Source organism: Anolis sagrei, chromosome 3 (assembly GCF_037176765.1).
Source record: "Anolis sagrei isolate rAnoSag1 chromosome 3, rAnoSag1.mat, whole genome shotgun sequence".
NCBI lineage: Eukaryota > Metazoa > Chordata > Lepidosauria > Squamata > Dactyloidae > Anolis > Anolis sagrei.
The window spans coordinates 160,274,358-160,288,305 of record NC_090023.1 but is presented as its reverse complement, the minus strand read 5'-3'; the positions used below and the strand labels follow the sequence as shown (position 1 = coordinate 160,288,305).

At 43.8% G+C, this 13,948-nt stretch overlaps 1 protein-coding gene across 1 annotated transcript in view; it reads left to right on the top strand.

The window, feature by feature from the left end:
- Positions 1-13,948, top strand: part of OPN4 (opsin 4) — a 92,782-nt gene that overhangs the window by 18,988 nt on the left and 59,846 nt on the right. Inside the window, exon 2 of the mRNA XM_067466253.1 lies at positions 7,049-7,221. Coding sequence (XP_067322354.1) covers positions 7,049-7,221 — 173 coding nt within the window. The remainder of the gene's footprint in view (positions 1-7,048; positions 7,222-13,948) is intronic.

Here is a 13,948-nt window from a genome sequence, read left to right as displayed (position 1 = left end):
AAGATGGATGGATGACATCCTTGGAGTGACTGGATTGACCTTTGAAGGAGCTGGGGATGGTGACGGCCAACAGGGAGCTCTGGGGTGGGCTGGTCCATGAAATCACAAAGAGTTGGAAATGACTGAATGGATGAACAACAATTTATTTTATTTATTTATTTCAGTTACTTCTACCCCGCCCTTCTCACCCCCGAGGAGGGACTCAGGGCGGCTTACAAAAGAAGGCACAATTCGATGCCTATGTCAAATATACATACATACATAAAAGCAATTAAACAATAAACAGGTTAAAAACATCAGTACATAACACAATAGTAAACAATCTCATGCTCAGTGTTCAGAGTTCCATAGATCCATTCCGTTCTGTCATTTCCTGCCCATCATCAAGGTCTTTTCTTTAATTGCCAGACTGTCCAAAAACCTGGTCCCACATCCAGGTCTTCAATTTTTTTCTGAATGAAAAAAGGGAAGTCGCTGATCTAATCTCCCCGGGGAGTGAGTTCCACAGGTGAGGGGCCACCACCGAGAAGGCCCTGCTCCTCGTCCCCGCCAGCCTCACTTGTGATAGAGGCGGGATCGAGAGCAGGGCCTCCCCAGAAGATCTTAAGCTCCGAGGTGGGATGTAGAGGGAGATCTGTTCAGACAGATACACTGGGCCGGAACCGTATAGCATTTTGTAGGTCAAAACCACCACTTTGAATTGTGCTCGGATTGGATCGGCAGCCAGTGGAGCTGACACAACAGGCAGGCCCGTAGCCAGGATTTTGTTTGGGGGGGGGGGCTAAAAAAATTTCAGGGGGGTTTCGGGGGGGGCTGAGTTTCGGGGGGGGGGGCTGAGTCTGAGTGAAAGAGGGTTTACCCTAGCAAACCTTTTGTATCATTACCCCAATACCCCCATGTATATGGGATATATTGAGCATGGTGATCAGATCATGATATGAATAAACATAACAGTTTAAATAATGCACCAGTAAGGCCTTTTCGCGAACCACCATGAGAATTTCGGGGGGGGGGGCTGAAGCCCCTCAAGCCCCCCCCCCCGGCTACATGTCTGACAACAGGGGAGTGGTATGCTCCCTGTATGCCGCTCCGGTGAGCAATCTGGCTGCCTCCTGCTGGACTAGTTGGAGTTTCCGAGCAGTCTTCAAAGGCAACCCCACGTAGAGTGCATTGCAGTAATCCAATCAGGATGCAACAAGAGCATGGACCACTGTGGCCAGATCCGATTTCCCAAGGTACGGGCGCAGCTGGCGCACAAGTTTTAATTGTGCAAAAGCTCTCCCAGCCACCGCCGAGACCTGGGGCTCCAGGCTCAGTGATGAGTCCAGGATCACTCCCACGCTGCAAACCTGCGTCTTCAGGGGGAGTGTAACCCCGTCTAACACAGGCTGTAACCCTATGCCCTGTTCAGCCTTACGACTGACCAGTAGGACCAACAATATATCTTGCATTTGGTTTCATTGCATTTTTACATTCTAACTCTGAATATGCTTTTATCTCTAGCTATCTTTAATCTTGTTTTTGGCTTTGAGTCTATTTTCTAAAATAAAGTGGAATATATGTCAAACAAGCAAACAAGTTAAATTGTTTGTCCATCTAGCTCAGAATTATCTATTCCAGTGTTCCCTTCCTGGTTCAGATCCCAGAATCCAGAGCCTTGATGACAGGTGATGATTGGAAGCATAGCCTAGCACAATTTCAGTGCACTAGATGCCAGAACAGTCTCTTTTCACATTTTATGTTGCTGCTTTATCTTATTTTATTCATATTTTATTCATTTTCAATTTAAAATTATCAGGATTGATCTTGGGCTTTCTGCAGGCAAAGCACGTGGTCATTCATTGCTCTTTTCCAACATGCGACAGTAGTTAATCTACAAGATTGGGAGGCTGATCTGTATAATTAGGAGCCAGACAGAAATCTCACAAGAGACTGGGGTGAACTTCCAGGTTTTATTCATTTTCTATGATAAAGCACATCTGCTTTTTTGTTTGCAGTACATCAGTAACATGATGGAAGGATGCTATGGCAGAGCTATCCATTCACATGGGGGGAAAACAGTTTAGTTTCGTAGCCTATAGTCTGTAAGTAATGTAAGAACTGCAATCTCCAACTACGTCCCTCAAGGCCCAATTTTCTCTGTTACAGTATGATTTCTCTCTGCTCAGAAAAGAGTTTCCAGTAATAGCTAACACTGTCTATTTTTACAGCTAAATTTAATGATGGTAATTAAGGTCAATCAGGCAGCGACCAGGGTGGCGGTGAGGCTGAGGAACCATGACAGCAGCGATTAAGCATGGCTGTGATATTTGGGTAGCTGCTAATTGGCCAGATGTTATTCAGTCTCTTGCTCCTCACTTCACAGGTCTATGACTTTGTAAAGGAGCGCTAACCTTAGAAGACAAGGAAAATTGTTTCTTCAGCATGTCCTCCAGACCTGTCTTCTTCCTTGGTTTGTAACTCCTAACATCCTTCATTGGCATGTTGCCTGGGGGAAATTGATGCTTTAACCCAACATATCCAGATGGCACCAGGTTGGGTGAAGGCTGCTCTAGTTGTGCTTGCAGAACAGGTACCTCTCCATCGAAGATGGATGCACTCTTAGTCTGAGCTACTACAGAACAAGATGTAGAGACATTTATTAGCAGGTGACTTAATGTAGCCTAACTCTGATGTGAGTTAGCAAACATGGAACATACCTGAAATCAGGATCAAAATGAAACTCAGAACTAAGGGCAAATCAAGAGGCAGAACCAGGAGAAAGCTACAAGTCAGGACTAATACTCATAAGTAAATTAGGATCAAATAACAAAGGAGAAAGCAACAAGATTCCACAGCTGGATCCCCCTGGTTCAGGGGAGGAAGCCCTGAGTGTGAATGCATATTGACCTTCCTTTGAGCATTGAGTGTGAATGCATATTGACCTTCCTTTGAGCATACCGTTAATACTGCAATATTATCAGGCCATCTTTTGGTGCTGCAAATAACATTTAATCTATATTTTACAAATGAGTTTACTCACAGAATCCTTTAGATCAGTGGTTCTCAAACTTTTTCAGCCATTAAGCCCTTTTTGAAGCAAATCTTTCTTGTGGAGCCCCAATAAATGTTTATATCTTATATTATATATAATGGATATATATAAGTCATAGGCCTGGCCAGTGACAGATGGATGGAGACTATTTGTGTGAACTAATTCACATAGTACACCCCCCCCCAAAAAAAGAACAATACCAACCCCCTACCCTACCAACCCCAGAGATCCCTCCATTCTGAGGACCAAATTTGTTGGAAATTCCCAATGTCAAGACATTGCGTCTAACAGCAACCAGACACAGAGCCTTTACAGCAGTGGCACCATCACTCTGGAATACTCTGCCACCCGAAGTCCGTGCCTTGCGGGACTTATCAGCTTTCCGCAGGGCATGTAAGACATATCTGTTTCAACAGGCCTTTGATATTGCTGTTTTTAAATTGTTTCAAATTGTTTTTAAATTGTGTTAGATTTTAGCCTGTTCTTGTAAGCCGCTCCGAGCCCCAGGGGAGTGGCGGCATATATGTTTGAATAATAATAAATAAAGAAATAATACAATATTTAAAATGAAGAATAATTTTAACCAACATAAACTAAAAAGTATTTCAGTGGAAGACCCCAGGGGGTCATCCACTCCAATCCCCTTCTGCCATGCAGGGAAAACACAATCAAAGCACCCCAACAGAGGGTCTCCCAGCCTTTGTGGTAGTAGTAGTAGTAGTAGTAGTCATAGCAGAAACCTAAGGGGCCATCCAGTTCAACTACCCTTTGCCATGCAGGAAAAACACAATCAAAGCACTCCCTGAGCAGTGGAAGGGAAATAGGGCTTTGGATGCAAAGAAAGCAGGGCATGGAGGGAGGATTTAGTTAGCAAGGAAAAGAGTCTGGGCATCAAGGGAGGTGGGAGAGAAAGAGTCTGTGCTTGTGAGGATGCAGCTGCTGCTATTCCAACACCTCAAACTATAATTTCCCCACATTTCTCAGGAGGAGGAAAGAGAAGGAGGTAGAAAGCAGCATGGTGCTGCAAAGCCCCTCGATATTACCCATGGAGCCCCAAGGGCTCCATGGAGCACAGTTCAAAAATCTCTGCTTTAGATGTTATAAGAATGCCACTCTCATCATTCTTCATTTTTGATTAGACTAGTTGGGATTATGGAGATTTGCAGTGCATGAACAGTAGAACTGCATGTTTCCTACTTGTGTTTTAAGGGATCGTTTGGGATAATGTTCTATTTTGCAGAATTTGAACTTTTAAAATGTATTACTTACTAGCCATCCCCTGCCATGCGTTGCTGTGACCCTGTCTGGTGATCTGGAAAAGAAAGTAATTAGAAAGTGTTGGTTTCTAATATCTGTAATGTCTTTATGCTTGTGGGTAAACACTATTTCTTGCTGTTTCTTTGTCAGTGTTAATGTGGTGATTGCCTGGTTTGCCCACTCTGGAACATGCAGAACTATAAATCCCAGTAACTACAACTCCCAAATGTCAAGGTCTATTTTCCCCAAACTCCATCTGTGGCATATGGAATATTTGTGCCAAGTTTGGGCCAGATCCATCATTCTATGAGTCCATAGCACTCTCTGGATGTAGGTGAACGACAACTTCCAAAATCAAGGTCAGTGCTCACCAAACCCTTCTTGTGCTTTCTGTTGGTCATGGGAGTCCTGTTATGCTACGTTTGGTTCAATTCAATTGTTGGTGGGGTTCAGAATGCTCTTTGATTGTAGGTGAACTATATATCCCAGCAACTACAACTCCCAAATGACAAAATCAATTTTTTTGAGTGAAGGACATATATTGGGTTGTTAGGTGTCTTGTGTCCAAATTTGGCGGCAATTCGTCCGGTGGTTTTTGAGTTCTGTTAATCCCACAAACGAACATTACATTTTTATTTATATAGATGCATCATGAACACGTTTCCTCTACAGAAATGTAACAGTAATGCCTATCATGAGTCACAATGTTGTTTCTTTTCCTTTAATGCTTGAATGTTACAACATGTATTTCTTCCTCCTCTGGTGAAATGATAATTTTGACCTAGATTTTAGGCACTCATTAAGACATGCACAAACAGCTTTGTAGTAGAGTTCATTTGATACTTTGGGTCCAATTCAGACTAAGCTAAATGTTCTAAAGTTGGGGTGTTTAAACACATGCTAGACTCTCTTGATTGAAAAAAAAAAAACGAAACTTCTACAAAGTACTTAATTCTGACTGAATCATGTTTTTTATGTTTCTCTGTCCAGAGGAAATGTTGTTTTCAGGTAAAAGCAAACTGATGCAAAACTAATGTATTGTCGAAGGCTTTCATGGCTGGAATCACTGGGTTGTTGTAGGTTTTCCGGGCTATATGGCCATGTCGAGGTCCTGAACCGGTGCTTGGCCGCTGTGACGGTCTGGATGGGGGCGAACAAATTGAAATTGAATCCAGACAAGACAGAGGTACTCCTGGTCAGTCGTAAGGCCGAACAGGGTATAGGGTTACAGCCTGTGTTGGATGGGGTCGCACTCCCCCTGAAGACGCAGGTTCGCAGTTTGGGTGTGATCCTGGACTCATCGTTGAACCTGGAGCCCCAGGTTTCAGCTGTGACCAGGGGAGCATTCGCACAGTTAAAACTCGTGCGCCAACTGCGCCCGTACCTTGGGAAGTCTGACTTGGCCACGGTAGTCCATGCTCTGGTTACATCCCGTTTAGACTACTACTCTCTACGTGGGATTGCCTTTGAAGACGGCCCGGAAGCTCCAATTAGTCCAACGCTCGGCAGCCATGATACTAACTGGAGCGGAGCGCAGGGAGCATACAACTCCTCTGCTGCACCAGCTCCATTGGCTGCTGATCTGCTACCGGGCTCAATTCAAAGTGCTGGCGTTGGCCTTTAAAGCCCTAAACGGTTCTGGCCCAATTTACCTATCCGAACGTATCTCGGCCTATCAGCCCACCAGGACCCTAAGATCTTCTGGGGGGGCCCTGCTCTCTATCCCGCCTGCTTCACAGGTGCGGCTGGCGGGGACGAGAGACAGGGCCTTTTCTGTGGTGGCCCCACGGCTATGGAACGCCCTCCCCATGGAGGTAAGATCAGCCCCCTCATTGATGGTATTCCGGAAAAGACTAAAAACCTGGATGTTCGAGCAGGTGTTCGGTTAACTCAGTGCAATAAGTGTAATGATTGAAGGACTGGCAAATTGGACGACAAAACTGGATCGCGATTTTAGTCAAGAGATGAATTGGATTGTTTATTGATATATGTATTGTGGATTGTGTTTTTATGTTTTTAAACTGTATACTGTTGTTTGTTATAAGTTGTTGTAAACTGCGTTGAGTCTCCGGCTAGGCTGAGAAACGGCGGTATACAAGTATAGCAAATAAATAAATAAATAAATAAATAAATGTTCTAGAGGCATTTTCTCCTGTTGTTTTGCCTGCATCTATGGCAAGCATCCTCAGAGGTAGTGGGGTCACCTCATAGATGCAGGTGAAACATCAGGAGAAAATGCCTCTAGAACATGGCCATATAGCCCGGAAAACCTACAACAACCCAGTGATGCAAAATTGTCACTAGATGCATATTTACATACTTCAAAACAGACAAAAATGTGTCTGGCTTGTAAGAAGTTCAACCCATCCTTCTCTTGTATTTCTCCTGACTTTGGGGTGTCCACATCTCAATTTTGTGTGGGGTTAATACATGTGATCCATTACTGAAACCTCTGTAACTTTGAAGGAAGAGTTAAGCTGCTGCCTCGAATTTGCATGGGACAAATCAGGATCTCAGTGGGCATGTGCAAAACCTGCAGGCTCTTATATTTAAATGGAAAGCTGTTTCTATTACTGCTGCCTATTGCTGAGCTTAGACACGGAGAAAAGGATGCTGAGGCTTTACAGAGGGGGGAGAATCCCCATTGGATTGTGCACATTTTCAGAAAAGAGAGAGGCCGTCTTTTTAAGAAGTTTAAAATGGAAGAAAGTGGGCTGATTAAAAAGCTTCACTGAAAGGGAATTTTGGTTTGGTGACATTGTGGGGAGAGGGCAGAGTTCTCTTGGTTTTACCCATGTGAATGCGTAGTCTCTCCGAAGAGGCATCTTTTCCCCACCACGGATTTCAACTGCAGCCAAATCCTAGGTGCCCTGAATGACTCAGAAGTGAATGTCTACAGGCTGGTGGACTTGGCTCCATTGGCCCCGACAGTAAGTGTGGCACAGATATTGCTTATGTGTGATATTTAAGCCTGTAGTAAATACTTTGACTGATAATGTATCACAAAAATTAATGGAACTGTTTAGGAACTGTTGAATCTAGTGACAATGTATGTGACTCGGTTGCCAAGCTAACAATTTACAAACAAGAAACTTTGGGGAGTATCTGAGCAATTTGTTTAAAGACAAAATGCAAATAAGCTTCTTTAGAGAGGAACATATGGGGCTCGCCTGTGTTCAAACCGGCAAAAATTTCACAGCAACCCTCGGAGGGAATAATCACAATCATTTTACATTCCATGTACTGAATTTTTTCCTAGAATCTGGTGAGGGTCACATGAAAAGAACAGCCTGCAAAACAGAAAACTTGCTTTTCTTGTTCTGAAAATTAGATATATTCCATTCAGGACATGTGTGGCTTATTAGCTTGAAGTCACAGATATAGATCAATATGAATCTGTGTTAGAGTTGCTTTCGATGAGACTGAAGTAAAAGTTGTGGTCTTTTTATTCACTTGTTAAGGGAACTTCCTCAAATAATGGAAAGAAATTCAAACTACAAGAGAGGAGATTCCATCTGAACATGAGGAAGAACTTCCTGACTGTGAGAGCCGTTCAGCAGTGGAACTCTCTGCCCCAGAGTGTGGTGGAGGCTCCTTCTTTGGAAGCTTTTAAACAGAGGCTGGATGACCATCTGTCAGGGGTGATTTGAATGCAATATTCCTGCTTCTTGGCAGGGAGTTGGACTGGATGGCCCACGAGGTCTCTTCCAACTCTTTGATTCTATGATTCTATGAAATATAGCATGGGGTAATAGCAGGGGCGGCTCAACCCATTATGCAAAGTAAGCATTTGCAGTATAGTTGATTTTGCCCAGGGGCAGTCTTGAGGTCCTCTTGGGGGAAAATAAACCTTGACATATGCGAGTTGTAGTTACTGGGATGTATAGTTCACCTATCAAAGAGCATTCTGAACTCCACCAATGATGGAATTGAACCAAATATGGCACACAGAACTCCCACGACGAACAGAAAATATATATCAGTGATTGGTGGGGGGGGGGGGGGACCAAAATATTGTTTGCTTACCGTTGAAAATTACCTAGGGTCACCTCTGGGTAATAGTTTGGGTGTTGGATTCGGGCTGGGAAATAATAGATTGGATTTCTGCTCATTTGTAGAAATCCACTGTGTAACCTTGGCCAGCTCACACTCTCTCAGCTTAAAAACATGCCAAGAAAACCCTGGGATAGGGTTGCCATAAGTCAACGTTAAGGCAAAAAAAAAATGGTAACAACAATGGAAGAAATGCAAACTAAACAACTGCATGAAATTATGGAGTTGCAGCTATGAATGCTTCTCACTCATAAGAGGAATAAAAAGTTTGGTGGTGCTTCAAAATTAGTCCTTAATTATAGCACAAGCTTCCCTAGAAAGTAGCAGTTGGTTTCTAAGTAGGATGCTCTCTTTGACAAATGCTTGTATTTTTGTTTGAAAATCCATTTTATTCGAAATCCATTTTATGTAATTTTTATTTGAACTTTTAGCATGAGGTTATTTGTTTCAGAAAGAAATGATGTCAAAAATCCAGGTGTCCACTCTTAAGTCCAGAGTTTCAAATAGGATGAATTTGCCAAAGGAGTTCTAGAAAGCCATCAACTCTATATCTCATAGTTCAGCTACAGAATCTTTCTATAAAATGACAAAAATTATTTTGAATTTTTTTTGTCGTGTCAGAAGCGACTTGAGAAACTGCAAGTCGCTTCTGGTGTGAGAGAATTGGCCATCTGCAAGGACGTTGCCCAGGGGACGCCCGGATGATTTGATGTTTTTATCGTCCTTGTGGGAGGCTTCTCTCATGTCCCCGCTTGGGGAGCTGGAGCTGACAGAGGGAGCTCATCCGCCTTTCCCTGGATTCGAACCTGCGACCGGTCAGTCTTCAGTCCTGCCGGCATAGAGATTTGACCCACTGCGCCACGGGGGGCTCTACCTCATTTTGAAATGAGGTAACAGAGATGCACTTTCTGTGATGTTGATGGGACCTGAGAGTTTCAGGCATGTTCAGATCTAATTGACCTCAATAGGGGTAGCTCTACAAAGACTTGGCCTGTTCAATGATGCATCTCAAGTGAGGGGGGTATACATCATCCCACTTTTTGGCAAAGAGATTAATTCCATGTTGAAAATCACCTATGAGATTTGTTAAAAATGCTTTTGTAATATCTAAATTTTGTGAGTGAATTTTGGCATATGTCTGTATAAAATTAGTGGTATAATGAAACAGCCAAAATACTTTGGGCTAAGACGGGGGCGGCTCAACCCATTACGCAAAGTAAGCATTTGCAGTATAATTGATTTTGCCCAGGGGTGCTCCTGAGGCGCTCTTGGGGGAAAATAGACCTTGACATATGTGAGTTGTAGTTACTGGGATGTATAGTTCACCTACAATCAAAGAGCATTCTGGACTCCACCAATGATGGAATTGAACCAAATATGGCACACAGAACTCCCATGACGAACAGAAAATATATATCAGTTATTGGTTGGGAGGGGGGGAGCCAAAATACTGTTTGCTTACCGTTGAAAATTACCTAGGGCCGCCTCTGGGCTAAGATTATGGAGACTAGGGTTTGAATCCCCACTCAGCCATGGAAACCCACTGGGCAATCTTGGTCCATTCCCACTCTCTCAATTTCAGAGGAAGGCAAAGGCAAACTCTCTCTGAATAAATCTTGCCAAGTAATCCCCATGTTAGGATCACCATGAATTGGGAATGTATTTGACACAGAACAACAACAATATGACCACACAGCTTCATCTTCTGCCTTTCTGCCCAAGCAATTTAAGTGTGGATTCTTCTCTACAGCAGGATTTTATTTTTATTTATTTATCGTGTCATCAGCAACCATACCATTGTATTACATTTCTAACAGGACAAAACAGATTTTTAAAAAACCACAGATTTTGCAAACTTGGTAGTTGATTGAATGTTCTTTGACCAGTATCTGACCACTTGGTGTGCCTCTGGTGTTGCCGCAAGGAGGTCCTCCATTGTGCATGTAGCAGGGCTCAGGTTGCATTGCAGCAGGTGGTCTGTGGTTTACTCTTCTCCGCACTCACATGTCGTGGATTCAACTTTGTAGCCCCATTTCTTAAGATTGGCTCTGCTTCTCGTGGAGCCAAAGCACAGTCTGTTCAGCGCCTTCCAGGTCACCCAGTCTTCTGTGTGCCCAAGAGGGAGTCTCTCATCTGATATCACCCATGGAATGAGGTGCTGGGTTTGAGCCTGCCACTTTTGGACTCTCACTTGCTGAGGTGTTCCAGCGAGTGTCTCTGTGGATCTAAGAAAACTATTTCTTTTGATTTAAGTCATTGACGTGCTGGCTGATACCCAAACAAGGGATGAGTTGGAGATGTCACTGCCTTGGTCCTTTCACTATTGGCTGCTACTTCCCGGCGGATGTCAGGTGGTGCAATACTGGCTAAGCAGTGTAATTTCTCTAGTGGTGTAGGGTTCAGACACCCTGTGATAATGCGGCATGTCTCATTAAGAGCCACATCTACTGTTTTAGTGTGGTGAGATGTGTTCCACACTGGGCATGCATACTCAGCAGCAGAGTAGCATAGCGCAAGGGCAGATGTCTTCACTGTGTCTGGTTGTGATCCCCAGGTTGTGCCAGTCAGCTTTCGTATGATATTGTTTCTAGCGCCCACTTTTTGCTTGATGTTCAGGCAGTGCTTCTTGTATGTCAGAGCACAGTCCAGAGTGACTCCCAGGTATTTGGGTGTGCTGCAATGCTCCAGTGGGATTCCTTCCCAGGTAATCCTCAGAGCTCGGGATGCTTGTCTGTTCCTAAGGTGAAAGGCACATGTCTGTGTTTTAGATGGGTTAGGGATCAGCTGGCTTTCCCTGTAATAGAGCACCTAGAGCTTCAGAGAGCTTCTGTTCAACCATCTCAAAGCTCCCTGCTTGAGCGGTAATGGCACGATCATCAGCATAGATGAAACTCTCTGTCCCTTCTGGCAGTGGCTGGTCATTTGTGTAAATGTTGAACATTGATGGAGCGAGCACGTTCCCCTGAGGCAGGCCGTTCTTCTGTTACCGCCATCTGCTTCTTTGGCCCTGGAACTCAACAAAAAAGCTCCTGTTTTGTAGCAGGTTTCCTATGAGGCAGATGAGGTGGTAGTCCTTTGTGATATTATACATTTTTCTCAGGAGGAGGCAGTGGTTCACAGTATCATAAGCCGCTGACAGGTCTATGAAGACATCTCCTGTGATCTGCTGTCTTTCAAAGCCATCTTCTATGTGCTGAGTCAGGTTCAGCACTTGCGATGTGCAGCTTTTGCCTTTCCTGAAGCCATCTTGCTGTGGAATAAGACAGGGGTCTATTTTTTTCATATTTTTTTCCAATTCCAGCAGCATTGATCCACTTGGAGGGATGGGCTGGTAGTTAATGGCAGTACTGGATTTTGCACTGCAGGACTGAAACACATGATGCTTTGCAACAAGTTTGGGCAACCACTGGAACCTGTCAAGGTTGTCAGATATCAACCTGCCTCTTTCCTTGCCACTCTTTGGGCTTTCAGGAGCTATAGTACAGTATCTGAAAGGCTGCTTGATTCCTCCCATGTTTACAGAATCCTAAGCAGAAAAGAGCAAAAAGAAAGAAAGGATTAAAGATCTAATCTGGGGACTTTATAATCTGAGTTCTGGGAGATCAAGAGAAAAGAAGAAATAAAATCATTAATGGAAATAGAAAAAAATCTATATGGTAATTCCTTTATGGGCATTTGGTTTCGGTAAGGAATGACATTTAAATATATACAATTATTTTTCTGTAGCATTTTAGAAGCAAATAAGCAAGTTGTCCACTCCAAGGACCAAGTAGACTAAACTAGATTAGTCTGATCATGAAAATGGATTGCAGATTGTGCAATGAGTGAGCAGGGGGAGGGGGGAAATGGAGGATTAGTGGAAAGTGGTCTGGTTACGACGTCATTTACAAATGGGGAAAAAGGTCACAACCTTTGAAATACCATCTGCTGGTTTTGGCATCTACATAACTACTTTCATATCATTCTAGCAGTTGTTTTTTAAAAAATACACAAAATATTTAATTGACTGAAGGGTGACTTATCATACCTGGTTAATACACAGTTTGGATTAAAACCCGTACAAGGCGGTGACAATGTTGTTTATGCTCAACTGGTTGCCTTTTATAGAACAGAAAGCCTCACATTACTCAATAGAAACTGGGCATTATCAATGGCGTCACCAGGCTGAAACCGTAATTCCAATCTTTTTTGGGATTAATTTTTTTGTCTTGCCGTCACTGGCCCAAGGAGAAAATATCCACCAAGGTGACATGTCCAGGGCTGGTCTCAAATATCTCATTGCCTGATAAAAAGGACAAAATGGCAACTCTGTCTACATCATACAATTGCAATCCAAATTAACAGAGTGTAATTTCATTTACATCTTTGTGGCAGGGTCATCTGCTCCACTACATCTGAGAATAGTGGGATAGCTCAGTACATGCTTCTTCTAATATGGTTTAATTTAGCTGAATTCAGACTTCTGCTGCATTAGTGCCTCCCAAATACACTGGGATATGTCCCACCATCCCCAGTCATGTTGAACATTTGAAGAGACCGGAGTGGGGAAGGTTGACATAAAAACAATTTTATGTAAGGTACTAGCTGTACCTGCCACGCATTGCTGTGGCCAACCTTCCCTCCCTCTTTCTCTCCTCCCTTCCCTCTTTCCTTCATTTCCTCTTTTTCTTTCCCTATCTCTCATCTTTCTTCCATCTCTACCTGTTTCTTTCCTCCCTTTCTTTGCTCTTTGGTTACATCCTTCCTTCCTTCCCTATCTTTCGTTCCTTCTCTCCTACTTTCCCTTTTTCCTTTCACTTTTTTATTTCCTTCTCTCCTTCCTTGCTTCTCTATCTTTCTTCCTTCCCTCTTTCCCTCCTTCTCTCCTTACTTCTTGACTGTCCTTTCCATTTAATATTGTATTTATGTCTTACATAGAAAGAAGGAAGGAAAAAGGGAGGGAGGGAGAGAGGGAAAGAAGGGAAGGAAGGAAAAGAAAGAAGGAGGGACAGGGAGGGAGGAGAAGGAAGGAGGAAGAAAGGAGGGAAAGAAAGGAGGGGGATGAAGAAAGGAGGGAGGGAGGGAAGGAAATAAAGGGGAAGGAAATGAAGAAAGGGAAAGAAGAAGGAAAGGAGGGAGGGAGGAAAAGAAGGAAAAGAAGAAGGAAGGAGGGACAGGAAGGAAGGGAAGGAGGGAAAGAAGGAAAGGAAGGAGAAGGAAAGAAGAAAAGGAAAGAAAGGAAGGAAGGAAAGGGAGGAAAGAAGGGAAGGGACGGAGAGAAGGAAGGTCCTTCATTCAAGCACTGTGGACCTTCCTCGCCTCCTCCTCCTCCTCCCCTTCTTCCTTGCTCCGTTGCTGCTCCTGGCACCCATCCGCCCTTTCCTCTTCTAACAGGGAAAGGAGGAGGAGACTGCCTCCACCTCCTCCACTCCACTCTCTTGTGTGTGTGTGTATGTGTGGCCATGCACATGCGCCTGGCTTTAACGGCCGGCTGTTTCCCCGCGAGGAGGAGGGGGGGCATGGCCATGGGTCTCTGTAGACATGCAGTTTCTCCTTTGTAGACATGCAGTTTAGAAGTCCATTCTGCTTTTGGTTTTCATTGGTTTTTTTAAGTGGAGAACATAC